Source organism: Vidua macroura, chromosome 1 (genome assembly GCF_024509145.1).
Source record: "Vidua macroura isolate BioBank_ID:100142 chromosome 1, ASM2450914v1, whole genome shotgun sequence".
NCBI classification, from domain to species: Eukaryota; Metazoa; Chordata; class Aves; order Passeriformes; family Viduidae; genus Vidua; species Vidua macroura.
The window spans coordinates 128,816,590-128,842,518 of NC_071571.1; the positions used below are offsets into that span (position 1 = coordinate 128,816,590).

Sequence of the window (25,929 nt, forward strand, 5' to 3'; positions counted from 1 at the left end):
TAAAACGCTAAATGCTTGCAATTGTTTTCTGTAATATACAAGGGCCAACTGGCTGGCATGTAGAACAGTTAAGCCTTTATTGTTGCTAGACTTAACATTTTCAGCAAGGTTGAATAAAGCTATTATCAGTGAGACTTCCATCTGTTGTTTCAGGACTACAGCATGGGGCTTTTTAAGCAAATACAGAGACCTATGCGCATTACCAAGGCTGAGCCCAAAACAAAGGTAGCAGAAACACTAAGCCACTTAAGAACAAGCAAAATTAAGGCTTTTGTCTGCTTCTGAACCAATTGTTCACAGCAACTTGTCTCCATAGATTTTCATGCAATCCCAGCTAGGAGGTAGATGACTTTATTTCCATCAGGCATTCATCAAAAAAAACTCCTTGATGATGCAAATCAGTACATCTGGTCACCAGGAAATTATATTTGACTACTGAGATAAAAACTTCAGTGGGGGGAATAATAGCATCTGCTTTTACCTGGTACTGAACACTGCTTATTTATTTAAAATATAATTATAAATATGCCTTTATATTGTAGTATTCCCAATGATTACAACCCAGACTACAGCATAACAGCACTGCATGCTGTAGAAATAAAGGAAAAAACATTACTTTTCCCTCGGGTTCTGTAGAATTCAGTATGGGAGTGACAGAAAAAAAGGACAGAGTGATGAAGATCCTCCTGTAAGAACTAGAAATCTAGAAATATTAATGTTATAAACATTTTAAATCATTATTATTAAATAGCCCTTAGATTTTATTTCCCCACTTTTCTCCTCAAAGTAATTGCTATTGTTTTCCTTCAGACCTAGCTAAGGTGAAGCAACTATTACTGTTGAGTTCAGGTAATGCATCACAGTTCATTTGGATGGTTTGGATTTTCTTATCTAATTTCAGCATCACTGTGTTACTCGTGCAGATTTAATGAAAAAAAATTAGCCTGTTCAGGATGGTTGCTTATACCTCTTTCACTTCTTCCATAGTTGAAGACTCCCTAAGTCCATAAAAAAGATGCATGTTTCAGCTGTGAAATGTGTAGGAGGTGGCCAAATGTTTAACTTTGTTTTATGGCTTGCTGGAAAAAAAAAAGATTTGCAGTGGTGAAGCTGCTAATTTTGTCAGACAGAAATGCTCTTCGAGGAATTAATGTCCTTATGTAATACTTAAAGCATCTAAAGAGCAGTTTCTTTAAAGCTTTCTTTTTGGAATTCATCACAGCTATTACAGGTAGTGACATGATCAGTTGTCTGTTTCCAAAACAGTTGAGCTTAGCAAATATTTCCTACTATTCCATTATGTCAAGGAGTTTGGCTCAGTGATCCTGATGGGTTCCTTCCAACTCAGTACATTTTATCTTTTTGTCTTCATCATATGAGTTCTCTAGTTTAAAAGCATTTGCCGCTCCTCACCTTTAAAATTAAATGCCCTTTGGTATAAAAAAACAACAATATTGGGTCAGGTAATTTGCTTGGTTTTTAACAGATGTTTTAAAACATTAAGACTTAAAAATACAATTTTAAGATAAAATTTTATAAAAATTTTGCCAAGCCACGACCCAGTTCTAGCCTCAAGATCATGTAAAACCAAAAGTAAGCTGCACACCATTCCTGTGGTCTGCAAAAACAAGGCAATGCAAAACAAATGACTGGGTTACAAAAGAATGAGGAAAATTATTGTTAGGCAGGCTTACAAGAGGCTTGATAATATATTTGGTACAGAGCAAAAAATCCTGTTGTTTCTAGAGCTTTCTGCAATACTTGTCAATAGGCTGCTTTGCTTTTTGGGCTGGATTTTGTTATTCTTTTAGGACACCTATGTGTAGTTAAAGCATACAGAGTTACATGCATTGTAACACCCTGTTGGTTCCCTCTCCTGTAACCTGCAGTCTCTGCTTTCTACCTACTTACCTCATTACAGACTGGCCATACCTTATTTCACTCTTTCAGTTCCAAGGTCTGTGCAGTCTTATGCCTTTCAAAGACAGAAAGCAATTAATAGATGTGACAATTAAAACAGTGTGACTTAAAATAATGAGGCACTTTCATATGAACTGCAAAGTGTGGTTGAAGTGTTGTTGCTACGGAGGTGCAGCTATAACCAAGCTGTCAGTGGGTACTGGGCTCCTAGAATACACAAATCTAGCATTTAAAGACTAAAAGAATTTTGTATGGCTATACTTTTGTTTCCTTTGGTGCCTAATGGAAGGAAAGGCAGAAAGTTTGAAATAAGCATATTGTGGATGTTGGATACTGTGAGAAATTACTTCCCTTAATTTTCAGCAACTGCATCTCCCATTCTGTGACAAAGCTGCAAATCACTGGAAATAGAGGGGGAAAAATTCCAACATTTGTCACTTTTAATTATTATAGGTCAACTTTAGGAAATGAGTGTATTAGAAAAAACAGAGACTAGCATTTTGATCATCTTGCAGCAGAATCATAAAAGTACTGATGGTCTTAGCTACACTAGAAGTGACTGCTACATAAGGTTTAGTGAAATTCCAAATCAGCAGTAACTGTCATTTTCACCAAAATATTTTCATCATCTCCTATTTTGTGGGCTTCTTTCATTCCCACTTACTGAATTTGGTTTACTGCACAAGTTGAAAGGCCTAATCAGAAACAAGGCTCTAGGACAGCAGTGCCACCCAAACATACATCATTCTCCTAAGAACACAATCAGAAATAAAATATTACAAATAGACCTTGCAGATAATAGGAAAAGCAGGAAAGAAAAAAATAGCTGTTACTCTAAGACCCAGTAAGTAATTTCATTGTCCAGTTCAGTAAATGAAAGCCTTTATTTTCCTTTTTAATTAAGAGCTATTTTAATTTAAGAGCTATTTTTGAATGCTCTATCTCTCACTACTTGATATGCTCTCCCATAATCTCCTTCACTCCCCACTTGGGCAGTACAATCCCAGTGTGATTTCAAGAAATGTGTGAAGTAGAAAAAGCAATAGGATATTTATGACAGCTGGATTTTGAATAGATTAAAGGAGGGAGGAATGCAGAACCCACAACAAAAACACTTCAGTAGGCTGGAGTGCAATAAATTCAAGCCACAGTAACTGAATAATTTCACCTCTTTCAACCCCTGAGGCTGAGGTTGAGGTTTTGTCCTTGTTTTGAAAACTATTGTTATCCTTCTTTATAATATTCTTCAAATCCCTTGGGCCTTTGTGTATGCCAGCCTTGACTAGTTTGCTTGGCACAAAATCTTCTGCTCACGCTTTTCAAACATCCATGCAAATACACAAAGCTTCCCCATGGATTTGGGACTAACCTTAAGAGATGTAACCTGACTTTCAGAACAAGCAGCTTGGGCAATGGCTGGGAACAATCTGTGTTTCAAAACAGAAGAACTGAGAAACCTGAAATTAATATGAATCCAAATGCAGTTTTGACACTTTTAGAACTATGTTACCCTTTTTCCAACATCTCCTATGACATCTCAGTCCCCTATAAAGTGTGCCCCACTGGCTGAGAAGGCAGCAGAATGCATCCACTGGATACTGTCAGGAACAAGCTGTGCATTCCCACATTTACAAAAAAAATGCTGTTAGTAACAAAGCACTACATTTAAAAGAAAGCAAAGCAACACAACAGAGATAGACCCACTTCTTTAAGAAATTATAAATCAGATTTACAAAAATATGGATTTAAAATTAATTTATAGTTAAGGAGTTACTTTGACGAGGTTTTTGCATAATCAGAAATATGATTGAGATACATTATGCAGGTTTTTGGGGACTGAGGATTAGATGTAGCCTATGTAATAATTTATCTTTGGGAGCTGTACTTTGGCAAAATAACAAGGACAAAGAAATACCTGGCAGAAATTGGGAGGGGATAATTCTATTCTAAAAAAGCACTTTTTATAAATATACTCTGAGGTAATAAGGAGTCTTTTCTAATTAAAAATTGCAAATTGCTTCCCTAGAAATGAATGTGCTTCTTGATAGTTACATGTGATATAAAGTAGAATTATTAGTTGCTAGCATCAATGTCATCGGCGATCTTACATGGGATTATTTACAGAATAAAACATTAGGCCACTGCTAAGGAACTGGCTTGGCATTGGAGAGCAGACGGTGAACTTTTTTATATTCTTTTATAGTTATTATTATTTTCCTTTCTTCTTCTGTTCTGTGAAAGTGTACTTATCTCAGCCTGTGAGCTCTACCTTTTTGCTGATCCTCTGCCCCATTCCACTGGGGGCAATGAGCAAGTGATTATATGGTGTTTCAGCTTCCAGACCAAGTTAAACCAATGGCAGAGTTCTTTGTCTCTTCTTTAAACACAGAATACCACATAGACACCTTTTGGGATGTTAAGGCAAATTGCACCCTGAGGTGCAAAAGGCCCATAAAACCGTCCTGTCAAAACTTCTATTCTAGTAAAATAATTCTTTGACACAGAAATTGTTGAATCTTTATTCTCAAGCAAGTATTATTTCATTAGCACTTAGTAACATCTGAAAAGGACCACTGAAAATAATTTTATTAAAATAATATTAATATATTAATATTAAAATAATATTTAGGTGATGAAAATATACCAGGAACCTCACAGACCTGCTCCTTTAAGATAGTTTTATAAGCATCTTTTCTTGGTCCCTCTTGACAAGTATCTTGACTTTCTGGCAGGATCTGTTACAACTGCAACAGAATTTCTTCACTGAGATTCCCCCATTTTTACAATTTTTTTTTTTAACTTGGCCAGGCAGAAAGTTGTTTTGCAGCTAGGCTGCCTAGTTACCATCTTGCTTAACAGTATTGAGAGCAAATAAACTCAACCCTTCCTAATCTTTCCTGACCTTTTTTCAACACCTCATGCTTCAGGCTGAGTGCCACACTGTGATAGCACATCCCTCCCCCAGAGAGTTATCGGTGCCCTTACTACAAATGGCTTGATGGTCGCCATTTTTCCTTTGGGACAAAGGAAAAATGACATTCCACCATGACATTCCTTTTACTTTTCATGAAGACTGCAACTCCTCCAATCCTGGAGCTCATCCCTGCAACGGGCTGCAATTCCCAGTTGGCTGGCCACTCTGAGCAGGCAATGATGGTGACGTCTGCTCCTGTGTCCAGCATGCCTGGGTGGTGGATCTTCTCCCCTTTGCAGAACAGGCCATACTCCACAACGGGTTTGCAGGAGCCCACAGCCTGAGCTCACATCATGGCAGGGTTGAGGGGAACCTGTTCTGGGCAGTTAGGTGGCAAAAGGAAAGCTTGGGCAATTGGAGTTCCTTTGGGAAGATAAAATGGTGAGTCTGTGCAGCAAAGTTGTACAAATATTTCTTCCCCTGGGTTAACAGTTTACACTTCAGGGACTACATAAATTTGTCCACAACTATGAAAGGTGACCCCAAGAATTAAGACATTTGCGGGACTACCCAGTGGCCCACGTTTTCCTGTGGGTACTTTATGGACACAGTCATCTTTAAAGTTAAAGGACAGTTCAATTACCAGCTGGTGCCAGGTTCCCACCTGTATTGCTCCATGTGTTGGGTCTTCCTGATGCGCTCAGGAATCTCCAATGGTGCTTCTTGCGGTCCACATCGCCGCTCCTGATGGCTGCCAGTGGATCTGGCGGGCGGGACAGTGGACCTCGCTGGTGGGATGGGGCGATGTGGCATTTGATTTGATGTCAGAGTGCGGGGCCGTCCTGCGCTCTGCCGGAAGTTTCCTGGACGCTACTGGTGCCAGTTCTGTCTCAGGGGCTATTAGTGGTTGGTGGGGTGGTGATGTTGGTCCTGGAAAAAAGGCCTCTCGGGACTGTCTTTAAAGAAATGTCCAAGTTCTCCACAACTGAAGCAACAATTAGACTCTTTGTTTGTTGCTACATAAATGATGGACATCCTTTCTGCAACCCCTTTTGCAACCGCTAAGGCTACAGTATTTTCAGTGGAGGTGTGTTTGGTACAGGCTTCAACCATTTGGTCAATAGTTGGTTCAGTATCAAGGGGGAGAGCTCTTTGTATTCCTTTACACGTAGCATTTGCCACGGCCATTTTTACTAAAAATTTCGGCCTCTGGGCACCCTACTTATCTTTCAATTGCTATTTTTAGTCTGTCTATATACTAATAAAAGACTCACTTGTCCTTTGTTTAATGTTTGTGAAGCACTGTGTTGGCACCTTGTCATCTGGGATGATAAGCAGGGATGTTTTTGCAGCAGCAATGTCTTTGAGAGTTGCTTCATCTAAGTCTTTGGCCTGGTCTTGAGGCTTTTGGAAGTCACCTTCTCCCGCCATTTGTGGGACAGTTAGATTGGGTTTGTTAGCATCTTTAGTGTATGCATCTGCCAGTTGTTTAAGATGTTTTTTCCATTGCCTTTCCCAAAGCATGGGGAAAGAAGGCAGTTCATGATCTTTTTAATATCATGTGGCACCATAACATGAGCAGTGAAGGTGGCTTCAAATAGGTTGTTGAAAAAATGTGAGCCTCAACATGATCCTCAGCTGCTTTGCACAGCTCCTTTAACTCCCCATAGGGTAGGGGTTCCCACAAATTAATGGCTGCCGCCCTCCGGCTATGTTTACATACAACTGGGAAGGCAAAAATCTTTTGTGCCAGTGCTGAGTCTCCCAACCAAGTGGCTTCCATCTGAATTTTGGCCCAGCAATCCTCATACTCAAGGTCTGAATCAGAGTCCGAGGAATCTCTGCTCTCATCCTCTGAAGGAGATGGAGGGCGCTTGATAACAGCGCGGGGCTGCTTCGGGCGACTGGATTTTGCCTGCTGGTGTAAGGCAGTGGAAGCCAGTATGGTCTCCTTCCGGTCGCCATCATCCCGACTTCCGGTCCCAGTATTGTGGGAACCGGAAGTAGAGGGGCCATTGGGGGAGGGGCTCAGGCTGGAGGGGGCATGGACGGGGTCTGCAGTGGGGAGGGGTTTCCTGATGGAAGGGGAGGGTTACGACATGGCTACACCCATCGACGACGCGGGGAGGGGAGTAGGGCACAATGGGAAGTGCAGGAAAAGGAGGGGTCAAGGCGGGAAAGTGGCCATTTTGAGGCTTAAGGGTGGGAAAACTTGGATATGGGGAAGACAAAATGGTAGGGCTGGCCATGTTGCCAGTGCCATTTTGTGGGGAAACCTTAACTTGGGGGGGGACGTAACTGAGCACGTGGACATAGGGAAGTGGCTGGGGGAAAGATCCAGAGCGGCATGGCCAGTGCTGTCATGGCAAGGGGAGAGAGGCGGTTGGCGGGTATCAGGAAGATGGCAGCAACCCTGTGCCTGTTGGTAACAACCACCCACTGATTGCCCCTCAGACGGGGAAGGGGGTTTGGGAGTACAGGAAGAGGTTGAAGGGGAAGCGGTTTTCAACTGGGGACCCAAAACCTTTCCCAGAATATTCCCCAAAACATTTCCCAGTTTATCAACAGATTGAACAATAATATAGAACAGAGGAAAAAACTTGGCAACTGAAAAATCCCCATTAGATTGAACCATATATAACTCTTTCCCACTTCATCCCAAAACAAATCCATATGAACTGAATTACAATTGACTCTAGGAAAACGTTTGAAAACCCCATGAATGAACCCTTTCAAATCCTCCTTTGAAAACTTATAATTTCCCGCAACAAGGGCACCCACAACTTGGAGATAAAAGTCCCTCTCAAGAGTGCTGAGCTTAGGCCTACTAAGCTAATTTCCCATCCTGGTTGTTTCACTCCCCACCCAGCACCAAAAGGAAAATGAAAAGCAAAAGACCCAAATATATGTAACTCACAATCTTTCTGCAGGCCGATGCCTCGTGGGTCAACGAAAAGCTGCTGGATGGGTGGTCACCTAGCGGCCGGTCAGGGAAGGGGATCTTCTCCTTCTCCCCCAGCTGTACAGCGAGGGTCCCGGTTGCTGTCTGTCAGATAGCCCTTACTGAAACATAAGGGGTGCTCCTCTGGGGATGGCGAGCCCAACAGTGGCTTGCTTTGCAGTGAAAACTGCAGCAGACGCTTCTTCAGGGGCGCTTTGGGATGCCACACATTGGGCGCCAATTGCCACAGCGGTGAGGTAGCAGTAAGGGTGCCGTGACTCTCCTGGAAAGTGTCCTCAGAAGGACGGCTCAGAGGCACAGGCATGTCCCTCTCCCAGCCCAGTGTGTGATTTTCAGCTCTGGCTTTTTCCCTCAGGCAATGCAGAGAAAGAAACTGGAGCTCTGTATGGCATTCCACAGAGTGGTACCCGTTATTGAGAGCAGGGCCCCCTGTGAAGTGAGCCCAGAACAGAAGCTCCCCAAACAGGGGAAAAACAGGGATTTATATAGGGAAGGCAAGGGGCGGGGTTAAACCAGCAACCAATGGGATACAGGCTCAGGGCAGAGCGTGACTGGAGGGACCAATGGGCAACAATTAATCAGCATAGAACTGCAAAGGCCTCTGGGTGTGAAATTTACTCACCCTGAGCAAAGTCTGTGACTCAGGGGTTAGCCCTCCAGGGGAGTGCAACAAGCCCTTCTTGGGCTGGCTCTTCAGCCCCCACATGAGTTATCTGGTCAACAAAAAAATCATTCACATAGTTTCCTGGACTAAAGGCAGAGGACAGAGGAGGACAGAGCAAGCTAAAAGCAGCTTCATGTTGTTAATTCTGGTCTAAAGACACATTGGACCTGGTGCTGCACTTGAAGAACAATGTGATTAACTGAATATGTTTCACCCTTTCAAATATAGATTTTATATCTACATCCTGTATTTCCTCAGTGGTACAGCTCAGTTCCTGTGTTCTTTTACCTTAAGCTTTTACAGAGCACATATCTAATAAAGTCCTCCTTTGTATCGGGACCAGACCAGAGCATTAAACAGTAAATATTCTCTGACTACAGACATGACAGTGTTGATTGAACAACCTTGAGCTGAACTGGGACAGTCAGCTGCCAACAGCTACTTCAGACACAGCAACGCCACAGCTTTGTTAATATCTTGGTATTGTGGATTTATAGAACAGATTCACAATGAAGAAATACCTACTTGTCAAATTTAACTCTGTGCAGAAGGCTGAAATTGTTTAATTAATAGTCATAGACTTATTGGCATTCAGTCTTATTGTATGGTAGACTTTGAGAGAGAAAAGCAGTGTAAGACATGGGTGTCTCAGATAGCAGACTGACTACTATGAGCAAAGGCTTAGAAAGCTGGGACTGTTTAGCCTGTGGAAGAGTAGTGTTGGAGGGATCCTTAATCTATAATTGGGAGGGGATGAAGAAGACTTAATTAGAAAATGGGAGGGAACTCAGTGGTTCCCTGGGAAAGGATACGAGTCAATGGGCACAAACTGAAAGACAAGAAAATCCATGTGAATCTAAGGAAACACTTTTTAATTGTCAGAATGGTCAAACACCTGAGCAGGTTGCTCAGGGAGGCCATGAATTCTCCATCCTTGGCCTTGGTTTTGGGCAGCTGGCTCAGGATGGCCCTGCCTGGGCAGGGGGTTGGACTGGATGACCTCCTGAGCTCCTGCCAACCACAATCACTGAGACGGGCGTGACTAGGGAAGGAATGCTTTCTCCCCAGATAACCACTCCTGCAAGATATTTATAAGACACAATTCAAAGCAACTAACTGATCATATATGAAGCATTGTTCCCGAATAGGTGGCTGTTAGTCAAAAGGTGCGTCGAAAATTTTTTAATTGTTTGATTTCTTCATGCGCGTCTCACGAGAAACCCGATGGGGCACAGCAGGATGCTGCGTGCCGGGAGCCTCCCGCGCCAGCCCCGCAGCGCGATGTCAGTCCCCTCCGGAACGGCACACGCCTCACGGGGCCGCGGAGCTGCCTCGCTCTGCTGCGCCGCCTTCCACCCGCCCTAAGCCCGTGCCGGGTCGGGGCTCCCCGTGCCGGGCCGGGGCTGCCCGTGCCAGGCCGGGGCTCCCCGCCCTCCCCGGAGGAGGCGGCGCAGCCCGCATCCTCCTGCGGGAGCGGGGCCGCGGCAGCGCCGGCAGGAGGAAGCGGCATTCTCCTCCCCGCTCCTCTCCCCTCCTCTCCGCTCCTCTCCTCTCCTCCTTTCTGTTCAACCCCTTCGTCCCTCCTCCTCCCTGCCGGTGCTGGCGGCGGCTCCTCCTCCCGCGTGTGACCCGGTGCCGCATGTGAGCGGGGAGGAGGGACCGCGCGGCGCGGGTCCCACTGTGGCGGCGGCAGGAGGAGGAGCGGGAGCCGGCGTGCGGTGTCTCCCCGCAGCCTCATCGCTGGGCCCCGCCGGCGCTCCCATGCCCGTGTGGTGCTGCCGCTGCTCCCTGGCCGGTCACTTCAGGTGAGGCGGCGGCGGGGGGCGGTGGGGCGGCGCGGGAGCCGGACCGCGGGGCGGCGGGCGGGGGCGGTGCGGGCAGGACGGGAATACCGGCGGGGCTGCGGCCTCCGCGGGGCTGCGGCGGCGAGCGCGGCGCTGCCCGGCCCCGCACGGCCCCTCCGGGGAAGGGATGGCGGCGGCGGGGCCCAGGCGGGCGCGCGGTGACCTTGGGCAGCGCCGAGGCGCAGCCGGGCCGGGGCAGCCCGCGCCCGCTGATGCTCGGTGCCGCTCCGGGGTTCGCAGCGCTGCCCCGCCCGGGATGTCGGCCCCGCGGTGCACCGCTCCGCCCGCTTACCTGAACGAAATCCAAGTCTGGCAGTGGTAAATTCTCTTCTCGAAGTGTCAGGTTGAGACCAAATTCAGATTCCTTTTATATAACGAGTTTTCTGTTAACCGCCCACCACAGTCCGTTTCTTTCTTTTTTCTTTTCTTTTTTTTTTTTTTTTTTTCCTGAAAGTGCGCAGTGTATTCTAGCATCTTTCAAAACGGCTACCTGGAAAAGGTACCATTTATTTTAATAACCTGCAACAAATTATGAGTTGTTATCAAATTATTATTATTAGCTTTTTCAAATGGGAGAAAAACTGTTATGTGTATGTTGCGTTTTTTCTCTTAATGGGTTAAAAAAAAAGCAAAATCATGAAGGCACATGTTTGCATATGTTTAGAATCTGGGCAATTGACAGAATGTAATTCCCCAAGTTATTTGAGTGACCAGTATAAGATAAATTAGGCACTAGTGTTGGAACTGACTCATCTTGTGCCCACTTGCATGTCTGCAGTACTAGAGCTGTAGGTGATTGTGCGAAGTCCCCACGACTGCAAAGCTGTCTACCGTGAGTTTTATCGAGATAAAAACTGCTGGTACTTGGTGGCTTTCAGTGATGCTCAGAGGTTAGGAAGGTGGTGGCCCCTAACTTCAGATCTTGCTGGGTTCTGGTATGGTGTTCTTGCAAAGGAAGAATATGCTGCTGATAACACTCCTTTGTATGCATTGCATTTTGTGTGCAGGTATTCCTGTGCAAAGAATGAGAAACTGCATGTTGTGTGCAGATGTTCCTGTGCAAAATCACCAGTTTGGTAATTTGTGATACAATAAGCTACATAGAAGCAACATTTTTATTGTTAAAAGATTTTTCTGTAGCCTGCAGCATTGTGCATATATCTCTTAAAAGAAGTTTTGAGATGTTTCTTTTGTTTTTATGTTCCATCAAGCACAGCAAGTATAGTAAAGCCACGCTAAAGCATGCGTGCTCCCCTTAAGCCTGTCTTTTGCAAAACATAAGGTAGTATTGCCTTAGTCAACTTTGAGCAAAGGCTGGGAAATAAAATAGTCTACCTGCTCCTTTCTAAAAGCAGAAGTGAAAAAATCAGTATGATAATTAGATATCCCCTCTCTGACTCCTCATCTTCATCTAATTCATGCTGTTTGGAGGTTAGGTGTCTGCAAGAGCTAATGTGCAGCTGTAATAAAACAGTAAGCAAGAAATTTGGGGTTTTTTTTCTGTTGTACTGCAGGGAATAGTTGATATCAAGTACTTTCCAAAATAAATGCAACCTCAGAATAGCTCCCCACCCTTTTTAACAATGCCATCAGAGAGATGTGTTACAGATTATGCTACTGCTGTTGTTACTGCACAGCTCTGTCTCCAGTTTACTTCAGACTTCCCCACTGAGGAAAGGCATTTGAAACAGAATCTTGGGTGCTGTGGGAGTTGAGGCAGTACATGGTTTACGTGGCTTCTTGAAGGCCCTGGGAATTGGATTAGCTTCTTACAGTTTTGATCCTGTGTAGAAAATAATTGCTGAAACACTAGAATAGCTTTAAGATATGCATAGTCTTAGGAAATAGATAAGAGTACTTTTATTTATTATTGATAATTAACCATGTTTATGAAGAGAAAAATTTTTAGAAAATTTTCTAGAAAAATATCCCCTTATTGGTACAGGTATTTTTGATTAAAAATTGGTTGTCCTTACTTTACAAAAGACTTGACAAAGTAACTGCAGTAACAGACTTTTTAATTTGGCTCTGTCTTTCTTGCTAGACTGGTAGTTTCTGTGCTTCTTCAATGACCTGGAAAGGTTTCAGAAAGGACTCCTAAATTATTAAATAGAAAACATTATAAGACAAGTCTTTGTATTCTAGAAGCACATCTACACGGTGAAGTTACAAGATAAACTTAAGTGTATTTTTCAGAGAAAGAACTAAAAAATCTAGGAAAATGGCTAGTGGTGAAAGCACTCTGCTGTGCAGGAGCTGACCTGACTACATGGCAATTCCTTCTGTAAAAACTTTTAATAGTGGTAGGATGGGTTATGTCTAGGGCTTAAAGGGATCACTTCACAAGGATCCATCCTCACACCACTGCCAACTTTAACCCGCCTCACTTCTCTCTGAATGGAAATTTGTTGACGTGAAGTCCTGTGCACTGCTCAGCCAGCAGGAAGGGATATGAACGCTGCTGTTGTACCTTAGCTGCTCCTTCAGGCTTTGTCTGGCCTTAATGTTGTTAATTGGCTAGGCAGTGTGTATCTCCTGATTTGATAAGGATAATGAGGAATGAGTTCTACTGTGTGTGGGATCAAAATAATGCTTGTGGCTATACTTTGGCTTTGTATAAACTGAGATTAGGAATCTGCACTTCTGCAGAGCCATCTGTGCCTTTTTGTTATCCTTCTGTAGACTTGCTGGAAGAAAGTAGACTTTTAAAAAATCTTCTGTTAGAAAAGCTGTGCTGAAGAGTAAAGTTGTGTAGATTGGATAAAACGTATCTGTTTTGGTCTAGATTTCACCAGTTTCATAGCTTTTAAAATAAAACATCAAAAGCGACTATTTTTGAAGAGGCTGTTCTGACAACAGTTCACTATTTCATTTTAGTTTTCTTCCATCTGTCCTTCTTAATTAGAACTTACAGCGGCACTGAAACCGAAGGACAGCTTTTGAATTCCTTTGTTCAGTACTTTGGTGACAGCCTTGGGAGGAAGATTAAAAGAATGCCTTTAATTGAAGAAACTGTTCTGCCTGGGGACTCCCTTCTTACTCTGCCTGTAGTAATAATAGGTGAGTTTTTTCCCTTTTTAAAGATACACTGTCACTGCCATTGCCTTTATAGACCTGCTGCATGAAATAATTTATCAATAAATAACTAATGCTTAGAACCCTTACAGTGAAGATCTTTATTAGAGTAATACAGTTGTTATAATTAACAACAGTAGCATTATATTACGTTAAGGGACTTGTTGGAGTATATTTGAATTTAAATTGTGCTCTGAAAAAATCAGCTGTGTTATTTAGCAGCAGATATGGGAGTATTAATGGAAGAACTGTATTGATTCTAGTGTTGATAGCATAGGGTTTGATTAATGTGATATGTCTATTTCGGTATGCACAGAGGTTGTCAGTGGTACACCAGTGGAAATCTGTGGGGTCATTTGGATGAGTGAAAAGCATAATGTGTGCTCTGTGTTGGTTAGGTGCTAACCTTTCACTAATTGCCCTTTTTTTCTGTTGCATCCATCACTAATATCTAAATATTCTCCCATCTTTTCCAAAATTAATCCATCTCAGTTCAGCTATTTAAAATAATAAATTGTAGTCTTGATTGAACACTTAAGGGCTTGTACTTGTAAAATGACAGGATACAGGAAGGAGGCTCATAGGTACACAACTTAATCAAGAGTGCCAGCATAATGGGCCAAGATTTTTCAACAGCAGCTGGCCACCAGCTCATTATTGCCATGACTTCGTGAGGGGATAAAGAAAAGATTTGAAGTAAAGAAGGTTTTCAGTAATCTAGTCCAAAGCTGTTGGGACTAGAGCAAGTACCTACCTGCAAACAAGCAAAGATTTTGGAGACTGATGTTGCAAAATAAATGTGTTCACAGTGTTCCCACAACTTTGAAAGACTGGTGTTTGTACAGTGCTTTTTCTCAAAGCTCTCTTTATGATAGTTTAAAATAGTGCTCATGGAGCAGACTTAGGTGTATGTGACAGACGTGAATCACTTGATGAGTTCTGCATCATGGTTGAAGAGAACGGTGTCCTGGCATTTTGTCAGCCTTAGTATAGGTTTGTCATGTGGTTTATGATTCAGTTTCCACTGTTTAGTTTTGCAAATATATATTATGCAAATACCTGTGCTCAGTACTTAGTTTGTCTAGAGCACTTTTCTAGGTGCTGACACCAAACACAGCTGCATTGACCACTTCTCCATCATCCAAATGCTTCTTCACAGATATATTTGAGACATCTTGCAAGCTGATCTTCTCCACTGGCAGCATATTATCATTGAAGAGCCTTCAAAGGGATCTAAAATGATTTGATAATGTAGTAGAGGAGCATGAAAATAATTGTCATTCCCTCTGCCCCCCCAGTGTATGAACACACTCTCTACTGGTTTAATAACTTCTGTGCAGTACCTGTGTTGGGAAGAAACAGATATATTCCATCAGGGTTGAACAATTTCATGCTGAAACTCTTAAGTTTAGAACATGTTCTGTGCTAAACATTTTAATCTTCTGCATTAGTTTTGATCATTACTATGTGGAATGTTGTCACTTCCTTTCCAAATAACAAGGCTGTTATGATACTTGAAGTTGAATATTTGCATTAAATTTAGACATATAATGTAAAGATGATAGTACTATAGTTTGCTATTGATCAAGAGAAGATTTTGCTGATATTCAAACAAACTTCTTACTGCCTCTTAAATGAACAGGGCCATGGAGTTTCAGATTATATTAATTGTACAACTAAAGTTTGTGTAATAGTAATATCTCCTAATTGCAGTCAGAAGGTCTTATTGAAGGCACTGTGTGTAAATAAAAAACATTTGTCATTTAAAAAGATTTTTTTCTTTTTTTCCCAAGAATTTTCTGAGAAAACCATAGCATGGTTTTCCTGTGTGTTCTTAACAGTATATTCTCAAGGGATTTCCTTTCCCTTGGATTCAGTCTGCTTAAAGAATAGGAGTTGGGTTTGGATCAGCTCTCTCGATGGTCCCAGAAAGGTCTAAGGAACTCAGTGACAGTAATTCACCTTAGCATCACAGAATGACAAGGTTGGAAGAGACCTTCAAGATCATCGAGTCCAACCCATGCCCTAACACCTTAACTAAACCATAGCACCAAGTGCCACATCCAGTCTTTTTTTAAACACATCCAGGGATGGTCCAGGGCAGACCATTCTGGTACTTTATCACTCCTTCCGGGATATCACTTTTTCCTAATATCCAACCTATATTTCCCTTGGTGCAGCTTTAGACTGTGTCCTCTGGTTCTGTCAGTTGCTGCCTAGAGAGAGACCAACCCCCCCCTGTCTACAGCCACCTTTCAGGAAGTTGTGCAGAGTGATGAGGTAACCCCTGAGTCTCCTTTTCTCCAGGCTGAGCACCCCCAGTTCCCTCAGTCATTCCTCATAGGACTTGTGTTCCAAGCCCCTCACCAGCCTCATTGCCTCCTCTGGACACGCTCAAGCATCTCAACATCCTTCCTAAACTGAGGGGCCCAGAACTGGACACAGCACTCAAGGTGTGGCCTCACCAGTGTCGAGTACAGGGGAAGAATGACCTCCCTGCTCCTGCTGGCCACACCATTCCTGATACAGGCCAGGATGCCATTGACCTTCTTGGCCACCAGGACTGCTGGACTTCACCTCAAAAAACTTCCATTCAGAGAGAAGTGAGGCTGGTTAAAGTTGGGAGCAGTGTGTAGATGGATCCTTGTGAAGTCCATCCCATCCATCCCATCCTCAGTAATCTCCTTGGCCCTTACCAGTCTTTGTTTGGGTGACATTTGTTAACCATTTAGTTCTTTTAGCCTTATCCAGTAGGAATGATCTTTAACATGGCATCCTTGGCTATGGCACACATCTTCCTCTTTCCATTCTGGACGAGTTTTCTTTATAGCCCAGTGGGAAAATAAAGCTATCTGTGCACTTGTAAAAAACATAAAAAATTCTTTACTGCATTCAAGCTATAATTCTAAAAACAGTTAAGAATTTACTCAGCCATGGAAATGCTTGTGAACTACTGGTATGATTAATGTGTTTTCATAATTTCATTTGATTTTGTTGTGGATAGTTTCTCTGTATTTTTACAGTACTCTCTCACATCTATCTCATGGCAAATGGGTGACAGGAGGGGCTTGCATCTTCTTTAAGCTTTAAATTCTTGGACTGAAACATATCCAGCTATCTTGTGTTGATCTGTTTGTGGGAGGGCAGAACAGTGTGAGAGTAAGGAAGAACTTTTTCACTGTCTTTAGATTCTTTAGATGATTTCCTGTAGCCTATGGCTGTGACCAGTTTATGTGCACAGCATTGTAATAAAGTATGGGATATTCTGTCACTGGAGACCAGGTGAGTATAGCCTGGTGAAAGAGGAAAAAGAGATCCAATGTATGAAGAAACTGGGAATGAACAGGGCCTCAGTGAAGTAATGGGGGATTTAGGACTGAGGAATCAGAAAAAGGAGAAGAGACAGGCATTGGAGAAAGGGGATTGTTAACAGGTGATGAAAATAGTGTGTGCAAAGGTGATGGGGAAAAGTAAATGATCTGTGAATTCTTGACATCAAGAGATGAAAGAAGTAAGAACAAATAATCAGCAATGCCTGCTATATTAAAGTATGAATGAATTAGTAATTTAAACCCAGAATTTGCACAGTGTGTGCTAAATACCATGTGTCCAAACAAAGACAAAGTGCTGATAAGTGGCTCATTAGGAAAACACTGTTTTTCATTCAGTTAATGAGCAAGAGAAGCTATAGAAATAACAACACATAGCCACATATTTAAATTTTGTATCATAGCACATATAATTGTGATTTAGCTTTCTGTAACTTTTCATGTCTGACTTTGCAACATGAATGTTACTTCTGTATTTGCATGTGATAAATATGGTCCCCTACTTTGTTTAATACTAGTCAAATAAATATAAATGTTTACCATATGGTAATGTTTTGGTCCCATCTATCTCATACTTTAAATAACATTTTAAAAATAATTGTCTATTAAAATTGCAGCAGTACACATATACAAATTTAAAATGCTACAAAGCTGGTAAAAGTGTTTGACTTCATACTCTCCCTGAACATCTTACATGAGTTTCTTGTTCTCTGCCACTTACCCACAGGAGGTCTGTGGTCACTTAGCTTTTATGTTGCTGTTTTGCAGTGTCTGTAACTTCTCATCTGACTTTCAGTCTTAAGCTTTCTGCTTGTCTCTTCCCTTTATTTTATGTACGGACCTGAAGAGCATATAATCCAGATTGTCTTTCTGCTCTGTATTGTACAGTGCCTGTGGGAATGCAAAGTTGTAAGATGGCAATAATATTCAGCTATCATTGTGACTGACAGGCAGACCATTATCTGTCTGGCAATTTTCACACAATAGTGAATTTGACATAGTAAATTAAGGAACTTCTTTATATGCATTTTGCTTCCTAGTATAAAAGTCACACATTTGTTTCTCTTTAACTGAAAAAAAATGCTCTGTTTATTTGGAGGACGGTCCTATAAAAAGCTCTGTTTTACTGCAAAGTTTATAAGCTGCTTTGAAGTCAAGACAATCTGGCATTATACTACTTCAGTAGTAGTATATTATTTTGTTGCTGTATATTTAGTGATTAACAAACTGTAGGTTATAAACATTTTTACTAAAGCAGTACATTTTTTCTTTAATAGGAAATGGGCCTTCAGGAATTTGCCTTTCTTACCTGCTCTCTGGATACAGGCCATATTTGTCTCCTGAAGCTATACATCCAAACCCCATCCTACATACAAAATTAGAGGAAGCTCGACATCTTTCCATTGTTGATCAAGTAAGCTTTGGTTGCCTTCTTGTCTAGCTCTGTTCGTACTGCAAGCATTAGTGCATTAATAAATTATTTTGTTATTCTGTTAATTTAAATAGAATCAGCTCATGACCATTAGATCCAAACCTAGGCTGTGTAGTGTTGTGTGTGGAGCTTGAAGGCTTTTAGTTTGTTGTGTTTTTTGGTTTTACAGTCTGCCCTTTGTTGTGTTCTTACTACTTGCCAGGAGTGTCTAAAGCATGACTTGGTCAGTGACTAATGCAGGAATTCCAGTTGTCGTGTCCTGCGATGTTTGGGCACTATCACCAGGGAACACGTACTACTAACATACATAAAGTACACATAGTTCTAGTTAAAATATTCTTAAATACTAAAATTCTTACTAAGATTTTATTTTTAGTTATACTGGGGACATATATCCTCTATAAACACAATCCATTTTTCTTTTTGGAGCAGTATGCATCCTTCAGCGTTTATGTTGTATTGACAGTTGCTCTTGTGCTGTAGTTGTTACCCATGTATAGGCCCAATTTTTCTGTCTGATTTGATTAGTTAAATCTTCTCCAGCATTCTTCTTTCCACTTGTCCATTGGTTTGCCATGTTAACACTGTTTTTCACTCACCTCACTGTACTCCTGAGGGATTGCTGACAATGTTATCACTGTATTGCCTTTGTGACTAATTGATTTGAAATACAAACATGGATTTATGTTTGTAGGGGGTAAATAGGGCTTTGTTTGGCTTTGGATTTTGGAGGGTGTTTTTGTTTCAGTGCTGTGCTATTTGCATGTGATGTTTACCCTAGGTCTCAAGGGCTTTTTCTTTTGCAGGAGAGTAAGTTGCCTAAGTTTTGGCTGCAGGTGTTTCATGTACTTCATCCTCTCCCAACCCCCTGATATTTTGCCTAATTAGGAAGCTAAGCTGTACTGACTTTGTCAGCAAAAATTGGTCTTATGTGCAGTTCTTTCTTCAAATCTCTATTTTCTCTTCAAATATTTGCTATTGTATAATTTTTGCAATCATTGCCATTTTTAGAACAAGACTGGTTAATAGATGCTGAAATGTGAACTTTACAAAGTTTAGAAATTTTTCTCAACATTAACTGGTGTATAAAACAATCCTAGTTTTACTTCTAAAAATAATGCTTATTTTATCTTCATTATTTTAAGATATAATACAGTAAGTGTTGGAACTAGCTAAGAGCTGTCAAAAGAACCTTTTCTATTTGATGTTTAAAGCTTAATGTTTTTAGATTCCAATTTTGCTTTATCAAAATGGGGCTCCTAGAAATATTAGCAGTCCTTTGTAAAAGCAGTCTGCTGTCTATAAATGTAGATGTTACTAAGTTGCTCTCATCTCTATTTGTCCACATATTTCTTTGTTTTACAAATACTGACTTACCCCAGAATAACTGTTATTAACATGTAATTTTTAAATGAGTGAGATGTACTATTCAGAGTTATAAAAAACTGAATCATAGCAGTTATTTTTGAAAAGTGTTTTGATTGAATCTCTACATTAAATACCTTTACCTAAAAGGCAATTTGAATTATGTTTTCTGTTGCAATTCAACTTCTGCACATCAGAATAGCATGATGAACATTAAAAGTTTGAAATTTGTCATCCTTCAGGATCTGGAGTACCTGTCAGAAGGCCTGGAAGGACGCTCCTCAAACCCAGTTGCAGTGCTTTTTGATACGTTGCTTCACCCTGATGCTGACTTTGGCTATGACTACCCGCCTGTTCTGCACTGGAAGTTGGAACAACATAATTATATTCCCCACATAGTGCTTGGGAAAGGACCACCTGGTGGGGCTTGGCATGTGAGTAAAAATTTCATCTTGCTCCTAGAGTAACTTGATAACGCTGTGTTTTGGGATTTTTCTTAGTGCCTTACTCTAGGGCTGTTTTAGATGGTAGTGCCAATTGCAGTTTCAACTGCTCATTAGCAAAGCCCAAGTAAGTGGGGGATATGAGAAAGGAAGGAGGAAGTTACCCTTTACTTGCATGTTTGTGACCATAAGTGCTGTCTTACATTACCAGTTTTTTTTGTTAGTTCACAATTAATGAATTATAATGAAGAGTATTTTCTATAACTTTTTTTCTTGTCTGCATTGTTTCCAGGTGCTTTTATACACAATCTTAAATTGTAGTGTCTTTATATGATGCTGCTTTCACAAGTTTTGTGTTTCTTTCCTCTTTTGTATTTCAAATAACTTGCTTTTAATTTCCCTTTCACATGCTCTCTCTTCACCTTCTTTATTAGCTCATGTGGTTGCTTATTATCTAAGTGTAACACAGAAATAGTTCTTCAGTTCTTCATTTAATGTCCTGGTTTTATATTGTATTCTGGTATTTTGTGGCTCTAAATGAGTACAATGAGAAGAGCTTCACTGGTTTTTACATTTGAATTTTTTTTTTAATTTAAATTTTACATTTGAATTGAAATTTGAATTTGAAATGTGTCTGATCATGCATCTTCATGTTTTCTCCATAGTCCATGGAGGGCTCTATGTTAACCATCAGTTTTGGAGACTGGATGGAATTGCCTGGCCTCAGCTTTAAGGAGTGGGCAGCTAGCAAACGCAGGTAAAGATACTGCAGAATCTACTTGGGAATCCTAGTGGCTATAAAAATACAGATAAATGGAAAATATTCAAACTTCACTGTTCACAGGAGGGCTTCTTGTTTAGTTTATTAAATTGCCTGATGGCACTGGAAATTCTTCTGCTGTGTGTACTCTGATGGAAAAAAGCTTGACAATGGTCAGGCAGAAATAATTGCTGGTGAGTGCACCGAAAGCAAACGTACAGGCAGTGGTGTCTTCCAGCAGCATTTCAGAGAGAGGCACTTGCTGAAAGCAGTCCTGATCAGAGGTGAGGGAAGCTGGAGGAATCCACTGAAGGAGGTATTGCAAGTTCCTCTTTCAACACCCATGCAGCTGAAGTTGCTGTGCACACCAGCTTTCTTGCAATTCTGGAAGTTATATATTTCACCATTTGCTTTTACAGGCAAAACTGCAGCATCTGAAGTCTATGAATTTTAATTTTAAGAGAATAAGTCAGTATTTATGTGTTAATTTGTAGCAATAAGTTTCTTGAAAAAACTTGAGAAGAAAAATTACTCCTGTGCAAGCTCACTGGTTTTACTTCAGTTCATAAAGGTCTGTGTCAGCAGATGAACCTAACAACACTTTACATGAGCTTTTTCTAAAATTTTAATTTTTTTTTACTTTGTTCTAGGAATATTAAAGGAAATTGGTTTTGTACCATGTATGGGAAAAGAAGAAGTACAGTTACTTGAGCATATGTCTTTAAGGGCAGACTGTTAGTTATTTCGGGGCAACACTTGAAGTGAGGAAACTGTAGCTTTGTTTTTTAATTCTTTTCTTAGATAACCACAGCAATCTTGCCTCCTTATTAACTGAAATCCTGCTTATTATCCGAAGCTATGTATTATAGTTTTCAACAATGCTAAAGCCAGAAATGCTGACCTGTTCTACTACAATTAAACAAGCTTATTTAAAAGGATTGATGATAATGTAAAATTCTAGTTATGTAGAATAGTTTCCTAAGTTTCCTTGCAAGAGGTGTCACACTGTCACATTATTCTCTTCAATAAATATCTCATGAGATTTTCAGAGTAGTAACCTGAGCATTTAAAAGAACATGTGCTAATATATTTTTAGTCTAAGAAAATGAGTAGCCTGATTACTTGTAAATATGATTTTAAGTGTAATTTAGTGGCAATCGTGATGTTCACTACAGTTTGTTTTGCCTTCTTCCTAGAGCTTACTTCTAAAGAAGGAGCAAAATTCAAGCAGCTGTTCCAAATAATTACACTGTCAGCTATTTTTCTTTTAAATAAGACTTCAATAATCACGAGAAAAGCACAGATGTAATAGCACGGTTGCTGTGCAAAAATGTTTTTTATTGAACACTTGAACCTCACAATCCTGTTTACATAGTTGCATTAACACTCTGTGTCATGTTTGCTTTGCTCATTCATGTGACATGGAACTACTTCATTTGATACTTAGTGAACTTAACCGTACCCGAGGGAGAAGTCTTTTGTAAAGCATAATGAATACTTGGCTCCAGTAACATATTGAACTTAGAGTTTCAAAATTAGCACTTAACTATGGCATTTAATTAATTAGATTTTAAGTAAGTGTGTTCTCACTGGGTACAAGTTTCGCCAATACTGTATTGTTGATAGTTGGGATGTTAAACTTTGTAAAACACTTCCATATGGAGCTGCTGTGATACTCCAGAGCTTTGTTACACCTAATTTGTTAATCACCATAGCAATTTGCATTGTATAAAGACTTAAAACTATATTTAAAAAGTTAGCTGGTCTTGTGTATCAGGAAACAAGAGAACAAATAAATCAAATGCATTTAAAGATGCTGAACTCAGTGTCATTTACACTGAGTAGATTAAGTCCTCATAAATTTGACCTGTCATGTGGTATGTCATATCTGATTTTCAAATTACAAATAAGGTCTATTTATTAACTGGAACCATTCACTTTTCTTTCAGAAATATAAAGAGTGATCGAGTAATGCCAGAGGAAATAGCTTGTTATTATAAACACTATGTTAAAGTCATGGGTCTCCAAAAGAATTTCAGAGACAATGTTTACATAACATCAGTATCCAGGCTTTACCGAGAAAAGGATGATGAAGGTAGAAGTCACCAAAATGAAGATATTACAGCACAGCATTCAGAAATGGAAGATGGACAGAAATCAATTATTAAGAGAAACTGGGAAGTCAGAGGTTATCAACGAGCAACAGATGGCTCTCATGTGCCCTTCTGCCTCTTTGCTGAGAATGTGGCTCTTGCAACTGGAACCTTTGATTCTCCTGGCCGACTGCAAGTTGAAGGAGAAGACTTTCCTTTTGTCCTCCATTCCATGTCTGACTTCGGAGCCGCAATCAGCAAAGGAAAGTTACGTGGGAAGGCAGACCCTGTGTTGATTGTGGGTGCTGGACTAACAGCAGCTGATGCAGTACTATGTGCCTATAACAACAACATCCCAGTAGTCCATGTGTTTCGTAGAAGAGTTACTGATACAAGCCTAATTTTCAAACAGTTACCTAAAAAGCTTTACCCTGAATACCATAAGGTCTATCATATGATGTGTACTCAGTCTCATACCGTGGACTCTAATCAACATTCTGCTTACACTAGTTTCCCTGAACACAATGTACTTTCCTTCAAGCCTGAGATGAAATGTGTTCTTCAGAGTGCCTCTGGACTGAAGAAAATTTTGAAGTTTTCTGTAGCCTTAGTTCTGATAGGTTCTCACCCAAATCTTTTCTTTTTAAAGGACCAAGGGCATAGCATAGGTCATCACTCTAATCAGCCCATCACATGCAAGGGGAATCCTATAGAGATTGATCCATACACTTACGAATGCACTAAAGAAGCCAACCTCTTTGCTTTAGGGCCTCTGGTAGGAGACAACTTTGTACGGTTTTTAAAAGGAGGTGCGCTGGGCATTGCACGATGCTTGGCAATAAGACAAAAGAAGAAACATGAATTGATTGAAAGTGGGGATGGAGGAGGCGATGGGGTACCATAAACGAGACATTAGAAACTCTCACGTCCGGGATTACAGATGTAGTCTTAACAGAAAACTCACTGGCAGCAAAAGTTGATAGCAGTCACATTTCTGTTGTGTACAAGTAATCTGCGCTTGTATTGCTTGGTAAAGGATGCTGATATTATGATACTTCACTCTTTAAAAACACAAAAAATTGATCTGCTATTTCAACTGATCTCAACTGGAATTACTTCCAGATAAACAGAAAATGAGACTAACTTATCTTGGTCTGCCTGTCTGTCATCTCTTGCTCAACTACAAGAGCAGACTTCGTCTGTGAAAGGCAATGCCTACCAGAGTGGTTTTTCGTTTTAGTGTCAAATGCGACAAGAATACTCTTACCATGAAATTGAAATAACTTCTAAAAGCAGAAAGCTTGTTTAGTACAAAGTGATTCTTTGTCCCAAAGCAAATTTGGAGCCTTCTGCTTGAAACAAGAATTTTATTTATTTGCCACAGTAATACTTGGAGTGAGCACTTAGTGAAATGGTTTCTACTATAAGAAGGACTTCTGTAAGCAAGAAGTATTCCTCAACAGTTTTAAATTATCCTGGTATTTGGAATAAAAGAATAAGCATTCCCCATTTAATCTTTAATGATTTGACACAATCCATTAATGTTTCTTCACACTATGTCTAGACTTGGGTGAGTGCACAAAGACTAACATGAGATGTTCCCCTACAGTGATATGTACATTTCTGAGAAAATGCATTAACATAAACAATAAAGTACTGATGTAAGTGCTCTTATTACAGTGTCAATATCATGAATATCTAGTGTACTACTGAAAAATTAGGTACATGAGAAAATTAAGGGGTTCTTGCTTCCGAGCTCAGGAAGACTGAGTGGGATCACTTGGCTGATGAAGGTGGGGTGGGTGATAGATATTCTCATCTCCCATTTGACCAAAAATTGGTTCTCTTTTTTTTTCTAGAGCAGCATATGACAGTAAAATATTTTAGCCTGCAGTTTTTGAAACTTAAGAAAGGCTTATATCTTACAGCCACCTAAAAAACAAACCAATCTCAAAACTAATATGCAATAGTTCCTTTAAATCTTAAAACTTGTAATGAAAGACAAGGACTTAACTTGTACCTAGCACTGAATCCAAGTTTCATCTTTCTGCTCCATAATGTAAGACCTAGATATCATTTGCTGGGTTTTACAGTAGTTAGTTCAACTAAACACACTCGTAGGTTATTTACCATCATGAGGTTAAGTTAGCAAAGTGAATTCCCAGAACTCTCAATAGACAAAAGTGATTGGTTTTAACTGTTTCTTTACCAAATGTTTTAATTCGGGTCCAATATGATGGAAAAGGTGTAATTTTTCTGTTTGGGTTTTTTTTTTGTGTGTGTTAAAGAATGCCGTGTTAGTTTCAAGTATTCTGTTTGTGTGATTAAAAATCTCCATCTTGAACTTCAGCAGATTTTAAAAAGGAAGTTAGGCTTTGTGAAACTGATAGTGGTTGCTGGTTTCCCTGCTGTCTTTAAGTGTCATAAATGGTAGATAGCTGCATTCAGTAAATGCCTGTTTTCTGTGCCTACTGAATTACAGGGTTCTGTGGCTACTGCAGGTCTTTATGCATCTGAGTAAATTACTCAGAATTTTGACATAGAAGTTGAAAAGGTAAAGGATGCAAGGATTAAAATTATTATTTTCAGCGAAAGTCCAAAATAATTTATGAAATTATGCCGCTGCTAATAATAAATTTTAGTCTGGAGCCACTCAAGAGCATAAACACAAACAAAGGAGCATTTCTATCAATTTCTGCATTGTCCACATGGTTGGCTTTAGCCATGCATTGTCAGTACTAGTTAAGGTACTTTTTTATACTGATATTGAGCTGATTTTAATTCCACTAAAATCTAAGCTTGTTTTCTTCATATTTTAGTTGAGATTCTACAATTTGCCTTCTCTGGAAGAAACTCTGTATACAGCAACCAGTTCTAAACCTGTGATACCTAATAATTTTAACTAAGTGCTAAATACTTGATTGTAGAATTTTATTGCAGTTTAGTTACTGAGAATACATCTGCACTGGGATTAAATTCCTGCAGCTTTGTATCAATGTAACTGCCCAAATACAACATATGGCATGTTACTGCTTTTTCATTTGTCACAGGAGACATTTAAAATGCCAGCAAAAAAAAAGATTCACTTAGAAGTTATTTTGCAAAATGGGGAAAAAACCTTCAGCCCC

The 25,929-nt window shown here is 40.4% G+C and overlaps 1 protein-coding gene across 2 annotated transcripts; it reads left to right on the forward strand.

The window, feature by feature from the left end:
* The first annotated feature begins 9,831 nt into the window (after nucleotides 1–9,831).
* OSGIN2 (oxidative stress induced growth inhibitor family member 2) lies at nucleotides 9,832–24,475 on the forward strand. Of its 2 annotated transcripts, none has more exons than XM_053997253.1 (6): nucleotides 9,832–10,265; nucleotides 13,210–13,364; nucleotides 17,986–18,122; nucleotides 19,748–19,939; nucleotides 20,614–20,705; nucleotides 22,658–24,475. In XM_053997253.1, the coding sequence occupies exons 1-6, from the start codon at nucleotides 10,222–10,224 to the stop codon at nucleotides 23,703–23,705; spliced, it is 1,668 nt and encodes a 555-aa protein (XP_053853228.1). In that variant the 5' UTR covers nucleotides 9,832–10,221; the 3' UTR covers nucleotides 23,706–24,475. The 2 variants fall into 2 exon arrangements, with proteins under 2 accessions (XP_053853228.1, XP_053853235.1); XM_053997260.1 differs by lacking the exon at nucleotides 9,832–10,265 and adding an exon at nucleotides 10,766–10,803.
* The last annotated feature ends 1,454 nt before the right edge of the window (nucleotides 24,476–25,929 follow it).